The 23748-nt window shown below is 40.2% G+C and overlaps 2 protein-coding genes and 1 long non-coding RNA gene across 10 annotated transcripts in view; 1 reads left to right on the forward strand and 2 right to left on the reverse strand.

The window, feature by feature from the left end:
* Positions 1-12132, forward strand: part of sorcs3b (sortilin related VPS10 domain containing receptor 3b) — a 51738-nt gene extending 39606 nt beyond the window's left edge. Inside the window, exons 19-27 of the mRNA XM_088304583.1 lie at positions 3044-3230; positions 4307-4440; positions 5076-5199; positions 5367-5479; positions 6464-6598; positions 6763-6862; positions 7767-7872; positions 7963-8123; positions 10498-12132. Coding sequence (XP_088160709.1) covers positions 3044-3230; positions 4307-4440; positions 5076-5199; positions 5367-5479; positions 6464-6598; positions 6763-6862; positions 7767-7872; positions 7963-8123; positions 10498-10562 — 1125 coding nt within the window. The 3' untranslated portion in view covers positions 10563-12132. The remainder of the gene's footprint in view (positions 1-3043; positions 3231-4306; positions 4441-5075; positions 5200-5366; positions 5480-6463; positions 6599-6762; positions 6863-7766; positions 7873-7962; positions 8124-10497) is intronic.
* LOC148330132 (uncharacterized) overlaps positions 1-13646 on the reverse strand; it is a 52177-nt gene extending 38531 nt beyond the window's left edge. For 2 of the 4 annotated variants that reach the window (XR_015845057.1, XR_015845058.1), the window contains exons 1-3: positions 13371-13646; positions 13006-13176; positions 4327-4457 (exon numbers count right to left, since the gene is read on the reverse strand). This is a non-coding gene — a long non-coding RNA (uncharacterized LOC148330132). Of the gene's footprint in view, positions 1-3631; positions 4458-8794; positions 8919-13005; positions 13177-13370 lie in introns of those variants that run through there. The other 2 variants (XR_015845056.1, XR_015845059.1) reach the window with 2 other exon arrangements.
* Positions 13647-17476: 3830 nt separating this feature from the next.
* LOC148330133 (VPS10 domain-containing receptor SorCS1-like) overlaps positions 17477-23748 on the reverse strand; it is a 93039-nt gene continuing 86767 nt past the window's right edge. For 4 of the 5 annotated variants that reach the window (XM_088304830.1, XM_088304828.1, XM_088304831.1 and 1 more), the window contains 3 exons: positions 23520-23628; positions 19921-20075; positions 17477-18277 (listed from right to left, as the gene is read on the reverse strand). In XM_088304830.1, the coding sequence (XP_088160956.1) occupies positions 18219-18277; positions 19921-20075; positions 23520-23628 (323 nt within the window). In that variant the 3' untranslated portion in view covers positions 17477-18218. Of the gene's footprint in view, positions 18278-19920; positions 20076-23519; positions 23629-23748 lie in introns of those variants that run through there. The other variant, XM_088304827.1, reaches the window with a different exon arrangement.

The raw sequence follows: 23748 nt of genomic DNA on the forward strand, positions 1-23748 counted from the left end.
GAAAAGTTCAGTCCCTTGAAGCAAATACAGGATGGTTGTAAATGAGAACTAAAGGCAACTCGGAGTAATTATCTCGGTGAAGGTCGGCGTGGATTGATGAGGTGTAATTAAGTGAAAAAAAACAAAAAACTGTACACATGGTAATGGCATGCGGGTTTGTCTTTTAGGAATAAACATTAGCCATAAGATCTTTTTTTTTTGCATGTTGTATTTTTCCTGAAAGTAATTAAATATATGGTTGTGTTGTGAATTTGCTTTGTTACCTTCTCAATTCTTTAAGAATTTAGCCCCTGAATGAAAGCAGTGTCACGGAGTAACATGACATTTGGCAGGCTGCTCTATCATGAGTACAAACACCCAAAAAATCTCAAGAACACGAAAAAAAATATATAAGAAGGTTGCAAACTGAAGCTAACGATAGATGGATTTATTTAGCTAAATTGTGAAGTATTTTAGATTTTCTCCAGGCTCCAAAAATGGTTTACGTTGCATTTCCCTGGACAATTTTATAATTTCAGTCTAATGTACAATAAGACATGTTAAACAATATAAAATATAATGTATATAAACAATTTTTATAAAATTCGCTTCAGATGAACATCGCACACACACTGATGCATATTGTTTGATTTTAAGAGGTGCTGTATTGTCAGGTTCGTTTTAGTCTGTTCTATGCTCCTTGTGCGTGTTTTCATTTTGTATTTGTCTCAATCAGTTTGGTGGACGTCTATGAAACTCGTGCGCATTATTTCTAAATATCCAAGGGGAGCTACCGAGTGACTTTTGCTTGGGATCAGAAACACTCAAATGTATTTCCTTTCACCAGAATGCAACTTTTTTATCAGTTATTCGGCATGTTGATGCGCCAGATATAATTAACAGAGTGACAAAAGTTTAATGGAACTACTACTGCTGATGATTAATGTGGTGGTGATGTTCTTAGCGAGTCTTGATGTGGCCTGCAGTGGAAAAATATCTGGTAGAAGCCAACGTGTTCTTGTGTTTTCTTTGCGACTGTATCCAGCGTTTTGATTTTTATTTCATAAACTTTTTTTTTTGTTTGTTTATGTTCAATGTGCAAATGTTACCAAGACGTGCGTGGGTGTGTGTGTGAGCGTTTTCCTAAGAACTAGTGGAAAGATTGTCCCTAGAAACGCTGTTGATGGGTAGCTCTGTGTGAATTCTTTCAGAATAACTAGGACAACGCCTTGGGATGAAGAGTGATTTTTTTTTTTTTTTTAAAGGGAATATTATTCAGACTCGAGCACCAGGCGGTGCCAAGTCCATCTTGGAATCATTGAATTCTTCTGACAAATAAATGGCCTTTTTAGGGCTCTGAAAATGTTACCTTTATTGAAGTTACGTTTATGCTGTTGATTTTTTTTTTTTTGTGGGAGTTAATCAACATAAAAAGAGAAAAAAAAACAGCTCTCAGTTGGAAAGTATTACCAAAATTCATTGAACAACAAGGACTTGGTTGATAATATGGAAAGCGCTTTGTTACAGCTCCAGCTGTTGCAAAATGCACTGTATAAATAAAGTTGTATTGTATTGAGTAACTCTCATAACAGAAGGTATGACAACATCGAAAGACCGAATTCAAGAGGAAGTCATCAGTTTGGCAAAACTTCAGAAATCATACTTTGACAAATTCCTACTCTGTATTTCAGCCAAATGAACCCAAAATAGAAGCGCGTTATACTTGACAGATGATTGACACTCAACTGCCAAACTTTTTCACCCGTGCCATCAAATGTGGGCTGAGCAGGGCGGCAAAGTTTGATGATCATTTAGGGGATTCGGCATCATGGAAAAAGACAATCGAAATCATCGAGAACGTTACAATTAATTACTGCTGAACAATTAACCCAGTTCAAATCAACATTGAAATTTTTTTTTTTTGGGGAGAAACCAAACAAAACAAAAAAAGATGTCAATTGTGATGCATATACTTTTTATTTAACTAGTGGCTAGATAGTTAATTATTTATTCATTATTTAAAAAAAAAAAAAAAGGAATTCTTTTGTACTAATTCATGGTTCACATACCTTCCTTTTTGCGTAAGCCTAACCAATAAGAGCAAAATATTTATTAATAATAAATCTGATAGTGTTGATTTTGAATCAGAATATTTAGTTGCTTGTTTTTTTTTAATACATGAGAACCTTGATGAAATAATTGCATATTAAATCGCAATCGCAGTGGTAACGAATAGAAGTTGCAATAAATTATTTTTCTTAATCATTCAGGCCTATTAATGATTTGGTTACTTTATTGTACAATTTAATTTCTTGCCTTGCTTTGCACCCCAAAAATACATAGGAAGAGGACCTTGGAAAAAAAATAATGACGTTGACTCACAATGGCAATATTGAAAGGATAAAAGAAATCCCAATTAGATGATTTTTAAAATTGGGCCCGCCAATAAATTAGCCCAAGATTCAGCGATTTCGATCATAACAATATATACTAAAAAGTCTTCCAGAGCCATGCATGAAATTGAACAAGCAGACATTTGGGCAAACTCCAAGGTTTGTAGTACACTTTCAAAAACTCCGTCTCTGGAATTTTCTTAAATGAGCCACAACTGTAAGCAGGTAAACCAGACAGATGGCTGACACTCAAATGCCAAGATTTTCACTTTGATTTCATTGGACCACATTTCATTTGATCAGGTGGTTGGAGGGCCCCGTTCAGCTCTACCAGCAGCGTTAATTACTTCCTAGACTTTGAGGGGAAAACATGGAAAATATTTCCATGCTTCTGGTGACTTAATGGTAAAAGACAACTGCGAATAAAGCCTTCTTCCTTGAGATGCTTGGGAAAACACTTCTTTTTTTTTTTTTTAACCATCACAGTTGTATTTTCTCACTCGATTGCCTGTCATCGTCTGTGTGTAAGCAGCAACAAAGCCTTTGTGACACACCTGATGGGACGGCTCAGGCCGAGCACTTTAGCGGCGCACGGCGAGGACGTGCTCTATTACAAGGCTGACAGGTGTTGGGTTCTTCTTTTGTCCCCCCCGCCCTTGCACCGTCCTCAGGGAGACTCGATGAGGACCAGCGTCCAGCTCGACTTTGGCGACGGCATCCGGATCACTTACTCTAACCTGAGCCGGGCCGACGATGGCATCCAGCACACCTACCGAGCCATGGGGATTTACCGCGTGACGGCGGCGGCCGAGAACAGCCTGGGATCTGACAGTTGTGTGCTCTACCTGCACATCACCAGTATGCCAAGACCAAATACTCACACATTGTCTCTTGGCTTTTGCACGTTTTAATGGAGTACTTTTAGGACTTGGGAAGTAGCGACAGTGCGCTGTGAGATGGGAGAATGTCGCAGGTTTGAAACGAGGGATGTCAAGACTGCAGTGAGGAGAGATGTTGGTGCTATCTCTTTAATGAATGCTGTTCAGCATGTGTGAGAGTCTTAATTGAAAAGTATGTAGCGTTTATAAAAATGAAAGAATTAAATCTGAAATTCTAAAAGATATTCGCATTCATGTAATCTCAGTTCGTATTTGTTGTAGTGCTGTCAAGTGATTACATTTTTTAACTAATTAATCGCAAAATATTTCCAGTTAATTACGATTAATCAAATGGTATAAAATAAAATAAAAATACACGCATATATGCAAATAGATATACGTGAACATACACATAAATCGCATCATCAAAAATTGTCTATGAATATTGGACGTAGGTTAATGGTAATAAACTATTTTTCTTTTTTAATAAACTACGAGTGCATTAAAAAAAAATTATTACACCCCCAAAAAATTATTTTGTTTACAAATGTTTTCTAACAAAGTGACCCAAACAGCAAAACAGAAGAGACAAAAAAATCTGGAAAACAATCATACATTAAAAATAATTAACGAACAAAAACCTTGATCATAGGAACCGAATTTAGTAAATAAAAAAGGAAACGTCTTGTTGCAAATATTGGAAATAGGTTAGGAAGTAAGGAGGTACATTTAAAAAAATTTAAGTTAGCTAAAAGTATGTTCAAAATATAATTACAAAGATCAATTTTTGGTGTATTTATTTTGCTCATTGCTTTTACATGAATTGATATGTTAAATAATGCACAAAAGTAACTTCAAAATGTAATAAATAAATAAGTACGTCAGCCATCAGTATAAAACAATAATGAGCTATGTTCTACACAAATTAAAAAAGAAAATGTGAAAGCTCATGAATACAAATACGTATGAATGAACACGTCAATCAAATATTCCATCTAGTAATATTTCAGCTGTGTGTGTGTGAAAACAAATTTTGCGTGAATGTTGCTACAACAGGTCCAGTGGAGCGCGTGTACCTCTCGGTTCCTCTGGTGGCCGTCAGGGGGAAGGAGACCAATCTGACGGCGGTGGTCTGGCCGAGTCACATCAGGACGTTGACCTTCTTCTGGTGGATCGCCAACAGCTCCGAGGTGACAATCTCCTCCTCCTGCAAATGCAGTCGGCCCATGTTTATGCGCAGCCTCCCTTCGGCGTCCACACGCCGTGAATCTTTTAAGAGGTCATGTTTTCTGAGGCATGCATTATTCTCTTTCGATGTTTTCTCTTTGCTAACACTATTATGACGCTGGATGTTTGAAAAAAAAAAAAAAAAAGTTGGAAAAAATATGCCCCAGACACAAGTCGTAGTAGTACAGTAGTACTCGTGTTTTTTTTTTTTTAATCGAGGCAAAAAAAAAAAACATCTTGTGATCTATCTGCAATCACTATAATAGCAGCATAAGAAGTTGAAACCCCAACATGGATCACGTGTAAGGGAGCATTTTGGCAACTTGAGGTGAAACGAGTCCCCAATTTAATGATAAAGATTTTTTGTCCTGTCTCTTGTCCTGCCACCGTCATTTCAGACAGACATGTCAAGTTAGCAAAGGTCGGGGGACCACTGTTGTAGCGTATCAAGGGGTCTGAGAACACTGCATCCATGTGACAATGACCGAAAAGTCACAGGTGTCAAAATCTTCCTCTTGACGTGCGGGTGTCCAGACTCACCATGTAGCTCCGCCCCTGTATGTGTTATTCTCTTTCCGTTCTGTTTTTGCTAACGCAGCCTATTATAACGCTGGATGGGAGTATCTCCTACACGTTCCAGAAGGAAGGAACAAATAAGGTGACAGTCCAGGTGGCTTCTGGGAGCATGGTGATGCAGGATTCCAGGGATATAACAGTTAAAGGTTAGCGTGCAACTTTAATTGGTGACATGAATATGCAACATGTGGTCGATGCTCGCCGACGTGGATGAAATGTCACAGCGAGCAAACACGGAAAATCTTGACGCCAATTAACTCCGACTTTTAGGAAAATGAGTCAAAGGCGTTACTTGTTGTTTTTTGTTTGCCAGAGTTTTTCAGGTCGCTGCTGCTGTCCTTTTCGCCGACGCTTGACGAGCACAATCCTGACATCCCTGAGTGGAGGGAGGACATAGGCCGCGTGGCGCAGACAGCCCTGTCACAGGTACGTCAACTCCCAACCGCAACGCACCGGACCACCCGCACCTCTCCGGGTCATTACTCTTTCATACCTGTGTGCAATGCCGCTACAGCGCTCGTCATGTTTTATGGGCCGTGACGGAGATTTTGCCTGTTTTTTTTTTCATTTCTTTTCTTTCTTGATGTGTGATGACAGCAAGCAGACTTTGGGTACATTTCAATGGCTTGCATTGTCAAGTCACGTCGACAACCAGCTCTACTGCGCTAGTTTTTTTCCACTTTAAGGTAGTAACGGGTGAAAGTGATTAAAGAAAAATGCAGAATTGAACAAGAACAAGACACGTTGGCAGAAACGTTTGCAACTTTAGCCAAGCCGAGACTGAGGATAGCAAGAAAGCAACAGTCCTTAAAACAGTGGCGACACGTTTGCCGTCTAAACAAGAGGTCCTCAATCCTGTACCGCGAGGGCCAGTGTCCTGTCTGTTTTCCTCTCCACACCTGATTCAAATGATCAGATAATCAGCAAGGTCTGCAGAAGCTATGATCCTGATTTGAATCAGGTGTGCTGCAGTAGGGAGAGATGAAAACAGTCAGGGCCTCGAGGAACAGGATTGAAGACCCCCGGTCTTCACGGTCTGCAGGGATCATCAAAATGCAGGGAAAGAGGTGTAAGAGGAAGAGGGAACTTTTTGTGATGATGTTGAACCACAAAAATGCATAATTCAGTAAGCACACAAATTTCATCGAAGAGACTGAGGGCAGCAAAAACAGACTAGTGCGACAACAGTAATTGTCCGCCAGAGGCGAAACTACTTTGCTGTCCGAACGGGCTGATATCAAATCGCAAGGAAAAGAAGAAGCGATTTCAGCTTTTGTGACTATTCTTTGGACAAGTGGTGAGCACGTCTGCCACGCGTATCGAGGTTTGGAGTTCAAAGAGAAGTGGAAAATGCGTATGTCATCCATGTCAAAAGTCCGTATTTCCTCCCGGTTCATGTTTTGTTGTCAGGTTTCCGGTGTTCCTGCCAGTCAGCTGCTGGTGTCTTTGTATCCCGGACTTCCAACCACGGCGGAGCTCTTCATCCTGCCCGATGTGCTCACGCCAAATGAGCACAAGAGGCAAACGCGGGAGGAACTGGAGATGGTAGGAAGACGAAATATCTCACGTTTCAATAGCGTTGATGATAACCTACTGCAGACATAGCGACGTTACATTTCCTCCAACTGCAAGTGTGTCTGCAATCCCTGTGATAAACGGTGGTTCACTTTCTTTCTTTTGTTTTGTTCCCCGCCGTCAATCCCAAACAGATATCTGACGTTTTCGTCACCCTCCTCAACCAAGGTCTGGTCCACTTTGAGCTGAAGGTTGACACTCGCATCAGCGTCCACATCACTCAGCAAACTCTGGGTACGTCGCATGCTTGACTTTCAGCGGGCAATCGATGACGTGATCGACGGCAAGGCGTCCAAGACCGCCGGGGTCGCGCTGTCGTTAGCATATCGCGAAAACGTGCGGACGGTGGTCCTACGTGGCTTTACCCTTTTCATCTGCCGATGGATCTGTCTTCATTTGTGTCGCCGTACAAAGGCCTGCGTCACCTTTTAAGATGATCCCGAAAAGGTCACGCTTCATAGTCCTTCCTTGAGGAGCGCGAGAGGAGGAGGGGGACAAACTTTGAATATTGCTTCTCAGCATTTAAAAAACCATGACAGTGCAAAATGGACTTGTACATGACAGACCCCAGGGAGTGCTCCCTTTTGTACCCCGAGGAGGTCAAATCGTGTCTGCCTCAGAGTGACAGATGTGATAAATTGATGGATCCATTTTGGATTATTCTGCTGTTTATTTTGAACACGATCAATCTAACGTTTGCGTTGTGAAGTTGTTGCTGAATCTTCAGACAATGGTGGAATAATCAATTTTACCGCTTCACAGCAACCAGCGCAGAGCAAAATGAATTCAGACTTAGTCTGCTGCCTCGACGGGCTGCAGAAGATAATATATAAAGAGGAAGACGACATTTTTTTGTCGCTATATGGTACGGAACAGAAACGATAAATTAGGCCCTGCCCGTTTGCTGCCAAGACGGGCTGCAGAACATGTCAAAACACAACGTAAACAGGAAGTGACAGAGATTTTAGTTTCATTTTGTCCCAAACGATTTCGACCCATTTAGCCCAACTTTGCTGCCTCATCAAGCTTCAGTAGATTTAAAAACACCCCGCAAATGGGAATAGTTGCACATTTGTCATGGGCTGGATATCCAAACACACAGTATTGACTAATTTAAGTTTTCTTTTTTTTTTTTTAGCGCCACTGGTGGATTCAAGCGCCCTCCACAGCGGGTCGGCCATGTTGGTGCTGATCTCCGTGGTGTTTGTGGGCTTAGCGGCCTTCTTCATCTACAAGTTCAAAAGGTGAGCCTTCCCAAATTTGGACGCCTCAACCTCTTCTCAAATTGACAAATCCTCTCACGGTCATCATACTCTGTGCTCTGTCCAAAAAAGGAAAATCCCTTGGATCCACGTGGAGACGGAGGACCGTCGGGAGAAGGAACCCGAGGTGATCAGCACGGTCAGTCAGAAGGACGACATGTCCAAGGTCAACCTCGCAGACTTTCCCTCACAGAAGGACTACATGGAAAAAGAGTTGGACGCCAGGAAACGAGGTACGCTTGTTTCCTTTTTTTTTAATGCCGTCACTTGACAAACGACAGCTTGGACACGAACATGACAGCGTGAAATGGAGCGCAGGAGCATTTGTGACACCTAAATATGGGATTTGAAGTGAGGCTGTCACGGCAAGAGGCTTATAAATGTCATTTATTGAAAGCATGCTCACTCACTGGCCACACTGTAAAGTACACCTGCTCATGTTCAAGCGGGGCTGCTTAAACTTTGGAACTTTGCCCTTCATAATCCAAACAGCAATTAAATATAAAGTAACAAATGCCAGGTTCGGAATTAGCCAATAACATTCAGAATAAGGTTATTTTGCATTCAAGCAGAAGCTAAGTGGTTTTTGTTTTTTTTTAATAGGGGAAATACGCTGGAGTACGCTTTCTGCAAAGGCAAACGAACTCACCACTAGCTCACCAAGCCGTCCAATAATGAGATCCAATACGTAAAAAAAAATCTCAGACAATAAAGCATACTTTTGATTGACAGATATTCAGTTCATTCACCTCACAAAATGTGAAGGCTGCAGACTTTTTTTCTTCACACGTTTTCCTCTTCTGCTGCTGCTTCTTCTTTCTTTCCAAGTGGTCGCCAATGTGAAACAAGCGCCAGTTGTTGACGGTTTTCTTTTTTCAGGCTCGCAGGGTGAAAGTCTTTTACCTTTTTTTTTACCATCAAATCCCTCAAGTCTCACTTTGCGTCTTCTTTTGAGATGGAAGTGTTTCCAATCAGGTGTGCCAAAAGCGTCAGATCCATCATCGGCTCTCACCGTTAGACGGTCGCCCCTTGGATTACATGAGGATTAATAGCTCAGACATTAAAAGCGTTTGCCTGATTGCCGTTGTCCACAAAAAAAAAACCAACAGAATGTGTTTGTACCCAATTGAAAAAAAAACAGAAAAGTCAATTGTGTCCAGAAATAAAACAGAATAAAAAAATGCTCACTTTAAAAGAATGCACTGAAAACAAGTAATTATAAAAAAGTCACGAAACACTGGCGTTTAAAAATATACCTTAAAACTTAATCAGTGAATAATATACAATACAATACAACATTATTTATATAGCGCATTGCACAACAGCTGAAGCAATGAAAAAAATTTAAATGACAATTATAAATATTTTCCCTAAAAAAATCTGTACAAAAAATATACAGATAATTTTAATAATAATGATTAATTAAAAAAAAGAGAGATAGAAATCATCTTCAAGCAAACATCTGTGATGGGTGAAAGCGCTCATGGGAAATGTAGTCAATTTGTCGGCAACGTATACATACCAGCTCCAAACCCCGCACCCCCTTTCCCCAGAAAAAAAGTGTTATTGCATTTTGTAACTGCTTAGATGAACTCGGTGTTTCCACTTGAAGAAGAATCCATTAACCTTCTCCTAAAGGTTAAAATAAAGATTTGAGAAAGTGAATTTGGAAAGGTGCAATTTTGATTTCTTAATTGAATCTCTGAGCGGAGTAATCAGTTCGGAGTGACGATTACTCAAGCGGGCTCCTGCTGCCTAATAACTACAAGTTGGCCGATTAGGACTCTATTAAGCTGTTTAAGAGTTACGGTTCTCACTGCATAGACATTTTCAATCTCTCTCATTCAAAAATCAGCACCAAAACACTTGACAATCACCACATTGGTTTTCTGGTTTGAGATCTTCAGCAAGGTCAAAATCCAATTATAATGTGGTTGGCAAAAAAAACGATATCGAGTCGTACATCCAATTGAAGGTCACCAATAAAAAGGTGTTAAATCTGTTTGTAAGACACCACATCAAGTCACACCTCCAACTAATGGTCGTAATGAGAAAATTACGAATGTCTATTTATTTGACAAATATCACCATGGAATGGCGTGATGACCAAAAAACATATTTTCGGTTCACCTGTACCAGTATCAAGGTCGGAAATATATTTGAAGCAAACCAGATCAAGTCGCACCTCAAACTAAATGTCCAGATGAGGACTCACCAGATCTGTAATTATTTTGTATTCTGCATTCACATGGTGGATCAATGTTTGTTTTTTTCCTTCTATGGAGTGACTACCTTTGCCTCATTTTTATTTTACATGCTATTATTACAGTCAGTTTATTTATCTTCATACTGACCTTACTTGTGCTCACTACTGTGAGACTGTCAAGTTTCACCTTTCAAACAAGCCGGCGTCTGCACATTTTCCAACAGCCGCACTCGTTACATTTATTCCGACCTCATCAGCTTACCATCAGCTACTTGGCGCTAGGCCACGCCCCCCTTAACATCTCCATTTGTCTGCTAGATGCACAGAGAAGTTGCTCGGATTGGACTGAGAGCTTCGCCTGTAATGACTGCTGTGTAATTATTTGTCTTCTTGCTTTCCAGGATCAATGGGGAGAAATATGGATAGAATTGTAACGAGGGAGTATCCAAACTGTACTAACGTCTAAAGACACGCACACTGTTACCCAGTAAGTACACAATGTTGTGTTTCAATTGCGCTACAATTGTTGGCTTTGTTGGCTTATCTTTTTAATAATAGTTCTTTCATGCTGGTAGTCGCTATCGTTCTGGGTCATGTTTTCACACTCTTAACCGATAGAGTTGCGTATTTAACAGTACTTGATTCACATGCCAAGCTTGACTGTAGGAAGTGTTTCAGGGAAATATGAAGTATTTAGTCGGAAAAAAATATGTATATAACTTTAGATTTGGTTTTAAACTGGACTACTAGACAAATACTTGAAGGCAAGATTAAAACCTTTATTGTGCCAAAAAGCACAAGACAGTGAACCCCTGTTTATTGCGTTTTGCTGAAATTGTATTAAGACCCACGCTACGCTAGCTCACTCAGTTTTACAATTAAGAGGTAAAACATGTTTTCTTCAAACTGTATATTTGTTACTCCCAGTTGAAGTTTACTCTAAGCTGGCCGATAAAGCCTAAGAGACTAAAACATTGTATATTCAAACAACAGAAATTTTGAACAAATCCTAAAATTGCATCAAGCGATATGCTGCTAGCTAAAAGCTAACCTAGAAAGTTATACCGTTCTCTCTCGTGCCAAAACCTGCATAAGAATGCGTTATTTACATACGCACTGCACAATGCTTGCTCTCTCTGTTTGATTTTTTTTAAGCAGATGAATTCACACGTTTCTATCCATCACAGGAGTCAACCATTTTGACATTATTCCCCCCTCTGCTATTGGCTGAAATTGACAACAAAGTACCTGAGGGCCCGCATTGCTAACATCACAACTCACCTGTTTTCTGGGTGACATTCACAATGCGAGTCCGAAGGCACTAAACGTAGCTTCTACACATATGGAGCAACAACACATACAAACAGTGCGCATACAGTCCTGTATTCTGTCTGCTATGAGGAATAATAATTAAATTGCACGACGTGCCACCACACTTAAAAAGTCCCACTGTAAAAAAATATATGAAAATATAAAATAAAAAAATTGTTTGGGAAAAACGCAATATAGCAGGGTTCACTTGGTAAAAGTGCACCAGTTTTATACAAATGACGTCTCAATCACCTTTTGTCAAAAATTCTACCAAATTGTCACAAATGGGTGCCAAACACACACGATGAGATGACAACTTGAATTTTGTAACTCGACAGGTGTACATAAAATCAAGAAAAGGAAATGTAAATCTCAACAGTTTCATTTGAACTCATTGTCTCCATGTCTAATAATGTCTCACTAATCAACTACTGTCAGCATTTTGACACTAGCATGCCCTAATTAACTGTAAAAAAAATAAAATGAAAAAATAATATATTTAAGAGTATATTAGGGTGATCAATTGTTCTCTGTCATAGTGATTTTAAAGCTTTCTTGGCACATGAAATAAACATAAATGAAACACCTTGTTCTATATTCCACTTGTGCAATGGCCAAGCAATGTGCATGATCTCTTACTATTACTGATGACTTTTTTGTGTTTGTCTTTTTTCTTACTGTGAGTACATTTTGAAACTGTTCAGAATAAATGTATTTTTATATGATTCTGTTTTCCCCTTCTGTTGTGCAGCTGTTTTTCAGAATTGTATTTGTCAATATGTCTTACTTGGATGATATGATAACAAAAAAAAAAGTTTTGGGTTAAAGATGACTGATAACAGGTCAAAAATCTGTTTGCAACAAACCACACCAAACTAAAGGTCTGGAAGAGAGATTTCTCAATGTGTAATTATTTTGTATAGACATTCTCCATCACTGGATGACATGATGACCCAAAAAAATAACATGTTTTTGATTCACCAATAACAAGGTGAGAAATCTATTTGCAGCAAACCTTATTTACTCATATCTCAAATTAAAAGGTCTCCATGGGCGATTTCTAAATGTGGAATTATTTTGCAACTATATTATCACTGAATGACATGATGACCAAAAAACTTGTTTTTGGTTCAGTTTATCAGCATCAAGGTCAGAATTATGTTTTTATAACAACCCACATCAAGTCATACCTCAAAATGAAGGTTGTAATGAGGACTCTCCAGCTCCATAATAATTTTGTCAAACTCTAATGGGGTGATGTGATGATCAAAAACATATTTAAAAGTTGTTTTTTGTTGTTGTTGAATTGGGAAGGTGACAAAAAATGTTAATAGTTTAAAATGTTCAAAGGATTTAAAGGTAACCTTCCAATAAGGAAATGTGATAAATATAGATTTTGTACTAAAACACTAAATTGAGTTTAATTCACTTTCGTTCAATTATCTTTCTGGGTTAACTCTTTGTTTTTTCCCTCTTCTTTTAAATGATACAATTAATTACATCATTGAATGCCCAAAACCACAACTATGTCAATTGTGATATCAAAATACAAAATTTGGCACTTCTATTCAGAGTTCAGAATGTTCCAACACTCTTACCAGTCTGGCAGAAAGTTTGAGAAGTGTCCATCATCGTGCGGCGGCAGCAAGATAAAGAGGACGTTTGTCTTCAGAAACGAAGTTCGCGGGTCTTGGACGCCATCTTGAATTTCGAGCGTGTGAGCAGTTCCCTCACTCACACGCAAAATCATCCTCGATCCAAACTTCTAACTGGGAGGAGAGTAGGCGTGAAAAAATAAACATAATCTGAACAACAGTCAATAATAAATATAAATCAATATGTCCATATAAATCAAATAAATAAAACAAGAGTACGTCATCCCCATACAGCTAGGATGGAATATTTAGCTAACAGCCACACATAGCATTACAACAAAGTTACAGCATGGTAACTTCAGACTTACCTAAACGCTCGAAGATTGATCAAATAAGCCTTTTGTTATTCATCAAGCGTGTCTAATGTTTCCAAGTCTCCAAAAGTATTTAAGTTTGTGTTCGTATTTATCTGAATGTTCGTCCTCTGCTCTCCTCTTCGTGCGTGTATGCAAGGCCACAGTCAGGCACGTCAAGTCTTAAAGGCGCAGTACACTCTTTTGTGTAAGTGTATTGATGGGTATTCGAATCGTCTTTTTATCATACAATTTTAACTTCCATACTTGTGAATTTTAATAGCCTTTAGGATTCCTCTTTATTTTTCTTTATGTGGGTTACACTTACTAGCAGAAGCCTGAATTTTTGTGCAAACAAACTGTTCAGATTTCCTTCCACCTTCTCGAAGGCCTGACATTTATATACAGCTGTCAATGTCAATTGTATTAGTTTAGTCATCTGCATCCAGACTGAGCTTGTTTCCTTCATGTTTCCGATGAAAGATGCTTTCTACTTAAATGGGCCGATTCTCAAGGGACTATTTGAAGAATTTTCATCAAAATATTCTCCACATGTCAATATGGCCGAATTAACTTAATCCCCAACCGCCCATCCAGCTTTTTGTCGTTTTGCTACTCTAAACATCTCACACCAATCTTCATCACTCCCGTTTGCCATGTGTGCCCTGGGAGCCTTCTTGTAGGCGCCCTTGCTCTATCTCCTCTAACTGCTCGGAGATGTGCTGGCAGAGTCCAATCTAATTGAACAGCGACAACAATCGCTAATGGATGCTCCGCCGCCGTAATGGCGCACTCGATGAAAGGAAACACGCTCATCAATTCCGCATTGTGGCGCCTGGCGATTGCTGCGGGTTATTGTGTGCGGGACATTACTCATTCAAGGTGCGACTCCTAGACTTTCTCCCCAGTTTCTTCCAGGGAAAAGGGATAATTAATTTGTCGCGCAGCGGGAGAGTCGTGGAAGTGGCCCATTTGATTCTGCTGCTAATTGTCCTCAGACGTCATCGGACCGCTGCGGAAACATTTGCAACTTTTGGCGAGAGACGAAGCAAAGTCAGAGTCCCCTAGGCTGGATAAACACTTTTAAGTTTCTGTGTTTTTGCCCTTGTGGCATAGACAAGACATAAGAATCAGTTGTGTGCTGTGAATTTTGGTATCCTAACCAACTAATTCCACTGGCAAATAGTAATTAGCCTGTTTTGAGGGGTAGACAATTCAAGCAAAAAAAAAAAAACACACACCAAAGTTTCATAAGTACCATGACAATGGGTGGAAGGAACTACTAGGTAGCTACCTGTTGAGTATCAACTCTTAAAAAAAAAAAAAAAAATGGGAGTGCAAATTGCGGCACTATTAACGGCAACACAAAAACATCATTTTCTTTCAGCCGCCAACGACACTTGTTCTCAACCCAAAAACCAAAAGAGAGCCTTTTTGATGTTTCAACTTTATTCTGCAAAAAATACACACCAACAACCCACTGAATAATCACAATACTTAAACTGAATGAGCCACTGGGAACTGAACATAGTGCAATTTACATTCTTTTTTTTTCTTCTTTTTTTTTAATAATATATAAAATTGTACAAAGCAACAGGAAACAAAACATCATGCAAGTAAGTCCACAAGTATTCACATGAAAGAACACAAGCAGAAAAGTTCAGTGATGGCGTTCATCCAACGACTAGCGCGTTTATTTCGGGTTTTCGGGGCTCGACCGCAGGATGAGAAGGTCCCCCAAAAAACGCATCCGTCCATTTGTCTTACTGACACATAACGCTGACGACACTTAAAAAGAAAAAAAGCTTGATCGAATTCCAGCATTTATCCCAAAGAGACGCGAGCCAACCACGCACTGCAGCCGCGTAGGCTGAGCTGGCTTGACAGGAGATACGTCTTCTCCGTCGACGCTGCCCTCGCGGCGACGTGGACGGACAAATCCGCAACCTTTTCTCCATCGGCTCCCTGAGGGCCGACCTTGAGTTAGACGGCGTGTTTCTCTGCATGAATGCAAACTGAGGAGAAGCCAATATATGTTTCATTGTAGCAAAGCAACATGTGTTTGCTATGGATCCTTTCTTTCGAGCAACAATTGGCAACTTGGAATTTGATTGTTTGGGGTACTTGGGCGCCCTCTATGGTTGCAAAGTGTCATTTTACCTGTTCATGGTAAAATAAGAATGGATACAATACAACAACGGTGTCAAAGTCATCATTTTATGTTGCCCACTAAATCAAATTAGGTTTTGTCTACTTCAAGTTTATTTCTTGCTAAATGGATTAATTCTTTTCATTTTGGCAGAAAATATGTTTTTTTTAATACATTCGTCATTATTCGGTGTTTGTGCCCTTTCCGAAATGCCGTAAAATGTCACAAGATGGCGTCAAAGCACTCTATTAAAAAGTTGTTTCGGCACGATCTCGCATCAAGACTGTTGATTACTCTAACAAAATTTACTCTTTTTTTTTTTTTTTTTTTGCTGTTTCCAGATATTCCAAGATTTTTTTATTTAAATCTAGAAACAAAGTCTGCTAACATGTAAATCCGTGTATACCGTACCACAAGTAGGCGGGGTTTGACTGCACTTAAATATTCTGTCATCACTATGACTTCTGATTTCACATTTCTTGTTAAAAATACATATCCAGTGGTGCCTTGACATCCGAGTTAAATTTGTTACATGGAGCCAGAGGAGATGTCACAACTCCCCATCAATAAAAGTCATTCTTCACGGAGGATAAAGAATATAAATCTGTGAGCAATTTAAATATTTTTCCACATACTTTCAAATATCTGTTGCTTCAAATTATCTAGCATGATTGTGCTGTTTTCCATGTTGTGTTAGCATTAGCATCTCCAAAATGTGGCGTCTGGCACCAGCGTCAAACGTGTACATGAATATAAATAGATGTTTGACACCACTGAATAATGCTGGATTGCCTCGTCTCATTTTTCATTTTTCTTCCATGTCAGGTATATTCGCTAAAGCTCAAGAAAACAAAGCCTTGTGACCGGTGAAATGTTTCAAGACACTCGTCAAACCATTTGCTCTGTTCCACCAAACTGTATAGTTTAGATTTATATAATTTCTTTTTAATTGCGAGGAAATTGCATTCCTTTTTGACAGCCATTTTGTAATATTCCTAAAAGCTGTTGTTATACACGTTCCTGCGTGGTGATTGGCAATCCTACAAATTTCATTTTATCAACTGTGTGACTATTTTTGGGAATTCCATTATTTAATTGTAGTAGTAATTTTTCCCTAATAAGATTAATAAGCCTAATTGTCAATGATGGAATTAGTTTTTTAACGCCACAAGATGGCGACAAATCTCTCCATGAAGCTCCTCAATCTCATTTCATCATAGTTCAAGATTTTAACTGATGTATTACGAAAAAATCCTTATGGCCACAATCTGATCTGTGCAGCTTGTTGGGAACGGCAAACTTTGAAGCTCTCAAGGTGAGTGAGTTCAAGGTAATGCAAAGACAAGAAAGTGCGTCACATGAATGGAATTCCTAATCATCATAAAAACTGTCACAGGATCCATTTGTGCTGCGCTACAGCAAATATATGTTGCGCTTGAGCTGTGTTGCTGAGAATGTACAGCCGCGTTCGCTCCATGGGACAAATGACACGTTTTCTTGTTGACATGTCAAATTGGCTGTAAAACAATCCATTTGTGCAACACTCGCGCAAATGTCGAGTTTACCCTCAAGCTTTGAGCGAGCTCAACAGGACACACGTCTCATCCGCAATCGTCATCTTTCATCAACCATTTGAGCGTCGGCGGTGAAGATGGCGGCGACGGAAGGCGCAGATGCGCAAATGGCGGCCGTCCTTCCTCCGCTGGATATTGCCAGCCTTCATTTGATGACGATCTCGGCCGATAAGATTTTGCCCGATTGCCGTCGCTGTCTTGAAGTGGCAATAAACTGCTTGCTTGCACGTCAAAGTAAACAAAAGTCCAGAGAAGAGCGGGAAACACAACATTTTTTCATTCACGCCCTCCCAAAGTATCGGAACAGTGAGGCCAATTCTTTTCTTTTTGTTCAATTTCTTTGCATTCTATGAAATCGTGTGATTATTGTGCTGTGTGCTTTTTTTTTTTTTTTTAAAGTGCAATATCACAGTGTTTTTTTTTCTTTGTACAAAACACTACAAACATGTTTGTAGTTCAGGAAAGATGATTTGCAGTGGTGGCTGACTTCTGATTAATAATTTATTTTCCATGAACGTGGACGGGCGCTGGAATTCAACCCTACGTTTGTATTGCAGGAGGACTGACCGCACATGTCAAACTTTTTTCTGACTAAAGTGGTCTTGGGAGTTGCGTCATAAAATGACGTAAAATTTGCAAAATAAAACAACATAAAGTGATGTTCCAACTTTTTTCTCACATGGATTCAAACAAAAAGTGCTATTTTCCAAGTTGTGTATCCGACCCAGATGTGCATTCAGTCCAGCTTCACCTTTCGACAAATCCAAAGTCGTTCAGTCCTACAGCAAGAACAAAGCAACTAGCCTCACTGTTGCACAACTTTTTCGAGAGGACCGTACGCCCCCCCCCCGTCTCTGGTAGACACGCGTTTCTTCCATTCCAAACGCACTGTACACTATTTACATAAAAAGATGAAGGTCCTTGCAAAAATACTCTCCAGCCAAAAAAGAGTCCCATTTGGAGAGCGGGCGCGTATAAATCTGTACAGTCTCCTCGGAGGGATTAGGCGTGCGCGCCGCAGCGTGAGCCGCTCCGTCCATGCATGGGTAGCAAAACACTCGAGAGCATTCATCGTGACCGCGCTGGAAGTAACTGCCAGGGAAGATGTATTGCTTTGGCGGGCCTCACGGACGCTCTACATTAAAACACATGGGGCGCTTCATCAGGGAGCTTGATGTCTGTGTGCGATGGAAGGTAGCCTGGCGAGGGACAACACAGGACAGAGACAAGAAGAGCTTTATGTTCCCATTTTCATAAGGAGCTTGTTTTCTTCTTTTTTTTTTCCACCCGCGTGCATGCGTGAGTGTGTGTGTGCAAGCAAACACATTCATCTTGGGTGGGTCAACTGTGAAGCTGCAGCGGCTACGAGTAAATCAAGCCAGGGCGGCGAGGATGTTCCTTGATGAAAATGCTTTCACCCTCTTCGCCGCGCTCCCCGTGCACTAATTATTTTATTGGGACAAATAACTCACATTGCTCAGCTCTCTGCCCCCCCCAAGCGCCGTTTCGCATTACCTGCGGGCGCACACAATGGCAGATACCATAAACGACTCACTGGGAAAAGTACTTAAGTAAAAGAATACAAGAAGACAAAGTGTGACAATGTGTGTGTGTGTGTATGTTCAATTCACATATATCTAAACTGATTCAAATCAATTTTCATTCCACTCCCACTGCACAGCACGTCGTACGAGTACTAGTATGGAAACCTCTTTGAGCAGATAATGTGTACTCAATACCCTCGATGTCCATCTTATGGTTCGAGTTGGGTGACTCGTCGGATTTACGAGCTCGACAAGTACTGCAGTACGAGGGAAGCTCGAGTTGTCAACCCGCTGAATTGGATCAAGTCAGTGTCGTAGTACTCGTCGTATACAGATGTCAACTAGTGCACAGGTTTGCCTCACTAGTTACATCCATCCATTCATTTTCTAAGCCGCTTCTCCTCACAGGGGTCACGGGGGTGCTGGAGCCTATCCCAGCTGTCTTCGGGCAGTAGGCGGGGGACACCCTGAACGGGTAGCCAGCCAATCGCAGGACACACAAAGACGAACAATCAACCGCACTCAGACTCATGTGTCCAATCCACGTGGAGAACATGCAAACTCCACACAGGAAGGTCAGAGCCGGAATCGAACGCCCGACCTCTGCACTGTGAGGCCATCGTGCTAGCCAGTCGACCACCGCGCCGCCCACGAGTAACATGCAGTGTAGTTATTCTATTAGTATGCAAAAATGATCCTACTAGTATGCTGAAATGTCATGTAGTCTTGAAACACATTAGGCAACTCCAAAGACAAAGTCGTACTAGTATGCCTCTGACAGTCCCCCGTACTATTAGCAGTGCTTAACCTCTTCCACAAACAGGAATATTAAAAAGTGAGATGTTTATCTTCGGAAAAAGATTGATGATGGTGACAGTTATTTCCAGTCCATTATTTTGGGTGCATTCCTTTTTTCCAAACGGTCTCTTTCGACATCTTGATAATGCGGATTTATTTCTTTTTGTCAAATGAATCTTAATGAAGCTATTGAAAAGCACAAACGTGAAGAATATTACCTTCAACTTTCCAATGGCTCCTGTGTTTATTCAAAGGTTAAGTTATGCATGCGTGTAATAAAGGAGCGAGGCCATTAAGAGCGAGCGATGCTAAGGTGTTTTGTTTCTTGTAACGATCCTATCGCGTCAGCCCGTATTAATAATCTCCTGCGTGCTCCGATAAAGCTCGCCTTGAAGTCATTTGACAGTCTTTTCATCGCTTTTAGTAGTCATGTCAGCGGCGATGCCGAGCGCGGTGAATTACTTGTTTTTGTAATGTCGCGCGGAATGAAAAAATGAGACCTCTGCTCTTCGAATCCAGCTGGACGTCCACGCGTTCCAGTGAGGTCATGTTGTCCGCCTCGGCTTTTGTGTCCGCCATGGAGGTGACGGTGGGCACAACCTCTTGGTCTTTGTCAGGCTGCTCCGCCGTGTACGTGTTGAGGCCTGGGATCTTCCTGGGGGTAAAGGTCAAAGGGCACAGGTTATGGGTTATGGACAACGAGGATGCACAGTTGGCCGGCTGCTAAATGTCTCGAGTGTTAGTGACGGTGTCAGTTTAGACAAACGGCATTTCGGCTTGTGTTTATTGTCCATTAGGTGACTTTGGCAGATGCCAAAAATCATGTGAAAATTCACCTTCAATATAATAATATTCAAACAAGTTATTATTGTTAACGCTTGTTTCAAGTCAGGAAAGAGGAGTAAATTGAAATGAACTCAAATGATTAAACAAGATCAGTGGAGTAACACAATGTCAGCCACTGCCTGCGAAATGATGTAAATGTAACCTAAAAAAATTGATCAATTATTTAATTTGGTTATTATATTAACATTTTCCCAAACATTTTCTCGTGTTATTTTGGGCAGATTTTCATCTTAAATCTTATTTAAATGCAAATGCCAACGCACTTAATGCAGCACTGCCAGTGACTAATGTACGACGAAATGAAACTGCTTGATGAACTATCAAACGAGTGAATGTTCAAATGAACCGAGGCAAAAAAGAAAAATGCTGCTTGATCATCGAATAAAATCTACTGTGGATGAATGAATAACCAACTTGAAACAGCGAACAGAATCAAATTCAAAGCATGGCCCGATTAACATGACTACAAATGATAACACCAAATACTCCCTCTACTGGCTAATTGGTGTACTGCTTGCTCTTGGGGTTGGAAGGGCAAATTGACGGTGACTGTGACTACAGAAAACTTTATTACCGTGACAAAAATTAGCCACAGCAAAGCGAATTAAAAAAGAGGACGGAAGAAAAAACAAAGGAAGGGAAAAATTTAAGTTGTTGCTACTTTAGGTTTGTCCAATTAGGAGTCGCAACAGCAAGTCACTCGCATGGCTTGTTCAACATAAATTCTTGATATAAAGAAAATGTTTCATATTATATTTTGAATTGCGAAATGTTACCTGATAATTTCAAATATGATTTTTTTAAATCAAATCATCAAAATCATCTATTCCACATTGGCTTGTCTTGCTTACTGTTTTTTGTTTGTTCAATAAAGCGACAGGAAGACACAACAGAGAATGTATCCCATCATCTTAAATCTTGACCACCTGCTATGAATTACAATTAATTCTAGCTAGCGCTGGTAAGCTATATGAAATTAGCTAACAATGTTGACTTGGCAAACAACAGTAAGTTGGGGGAAAAAAGTACTATAACAGTGAACAGTAGCACATCAAAAGTTTCAAATTCAAATTAACTTCATCTCTAAAGGTTAAAGTCCATATTCGGCTCATGGTGAAATTTCACCCGAAAGCGAGAGAGACTCCTTTAAAAAAATAATAAGATTGGGGGGGGGGGAAATCAAGTTAATGGAGAGCTGCCATCAAGTGCACGCCGCTAATGCTTCCACTAAACATAATGCGTGGCACTCTATTTTTAAGGACGCCCGAGGATTGCTTGAAAGCGGGGGAACTGGGGCACTTTGCGTTCCACCGGGCATCGCACTTGCACTCTTGTATTGTTCACCTCCATCTTCAATCAATTTTTTATCCCCTCAGACGCACACCACTGTTCTGCCTCAAACTTTTTTTTTTTTGGTATTTCACACACACACTTTGCATGTTTGTTCGCATTTTCGGTAATAAAAGTTCACAGTAATAAGAGCGCCCTGTTTCCTCAAATAGCGGCCCTATTTTTATAGATTACGTGTGGTAATTAGTCAGTCGTTTCTTTTCTGGTAAAAAAAAAAAGAGATCGTCAGTAATTACACTACTTATCTTCGTTTATAGACAACGGTTCATTATCACAGTACCTATAGACTGCTTTTGTGCTTTGGCAGAGTAGTGCTGTGGTCTTATGGAAGTTATAAAATTCTAAACATTTCGGCGGGGGTGGACGGGTGGCTAATTTGATTCCATTATGTAATTTGATATAGTGGATCAAAAAAACTTTAACAGATTTGATTCAGCAGCTGAAACCTTCAACTGGCTGTCTTAACTCAATACCATCTAACGTTTTCAAAACGATTTCGGGAAATTGAGTTACAGCAAATAATCAACTGCTCACTTCAGATGAGTTTTGTAGTTGCCGCAAGCCCCTTCTAAAAAAATTTATTAAAAAAAAGAACACTGGATGTCTCTTTGTTAGCAAATTCTAGACCCATCTCAAAGCTTCCCTTCTGAACCAAGATTGTCCAGAAATTGGTCATTGCTCCTCTTAAAGTACTAAAATATGTAACCATGAACACTGACCCAAAGAAGGGGTCGTTGTTATCATTTGATACAATCGATTGTAACGTACAGTTGAACAGGTTGGAAACTTTGGAACTATCCTAAAAAGGTTCAGGTCCTACTTGGAGGAATGGAGTTACTTCGTTCTCATTGGAAGTTTTGAATCTGAGCGAATAGCCATCACATGTGGCGTCCCTCAAGGGTCAGTCCTGAGACCTCTTTTGTTTAGTTGGTATATGTTGCCTTTGAGTCAAATGCTTGAGAACGTCAATGTTATGTAGACCGACACATAACTCTATTTATCAATGTCCCCAAATGACAACAGTTCAATTAACGCTTTGTGTCACTGTGTAAACTTTTTTTAAATACACGTTTATTTCACCAAACCACTTAGGCATACACACTAGAAGGAACAGCACAATATTCATTGAATTGCGGCATGAAATTACGATGCAAAAAATTTGCTGATGTCTTTACATTCTATTTGGTTGAACCAGCAAATTCTCGACAGTGACCGACTGTTTCTCCAGAAGATCATTGTCATTTTGGGACGGCACGTGGCGGTGCAGGCTATTTACTGTACATCACTGACTTTACAACACCTGTCGTCTCAGGACTTATCTCGTCACCCTTTGCTGCCATTCTGGCGGGCGAAACCTCACCTTGGGCGGCCATGTTTAGCATTTCCTAAAGGTCAAGCCTCACATTGTCACACAGATGAATATTGATAACTGCGAGGCTCTGACACCCATTTGGCACTCGTGGCGGGGGACAATTGATTAGGCTGTCATCGGTGGTAATATTGTACAGATTGAGACAGAGGGGAATTGTCTTATTCCTGCAGCTATTATTGTGTCGCCCATGCCCATAACTCAGAGATATGTGGCGGCTAAATACTTGTGCGAAGTTTTGAGGGAGTTCAGTGGTGAGGTGCTCGCTGCCAGGTGATGGGACGAATTTAAATGAGGCAATTATGACAAAATGTGCGCGCACACGCACACACAGTACGTTTCTCCAAGAACCTTGCAAAAACACAATATTATATTATATTATATTACATTATTATTATATTATATAAATATATCTAAATATATATATATATATATATATAAATTATTATTATTATTTTTTTTAATAAGAACATGAAAAAGTTGTTTGTGCAATTTCGCTGGTGTGTTTCATTGTGTTGTGGGTGTTGCATGTACCTTTTGAATTTATATATGGCAAAGACAGCCAGACCCATCAGAGCCACGGACACAAGCATTATAATTGCAGTGCTGCTGTGGCTGCTATCGCTGCTGTCCACCAGAGGAGCTTAAGAGAAGAAGAAGAAGAAGAAGACCAAAAGCCCAAATGGCAATTAACAACAAGAATTCAGATGAAGAAAAAGCATCCAACTCGTGCGGTCACCTGAATTGAACCCGTGTGTCCCCG

Source organism: Idiotropiscis lumnitzeri, chromosome 9, assembly GCF_059441095.1.
Source record: "Idiotropiscis lumnitzeri isolate Australia: NSW breed Sydney's pygmy pipehorse chromosome 9, RoL_Ilum_1.0, whole genome shotgun sequence".
NCBI lineage: Eukaryota > Metazoa > Chordata > Actinopteri > Syngnathiformes > Syngnathidae > Idiotropiscis > Idiotropiscis lumnitzeri.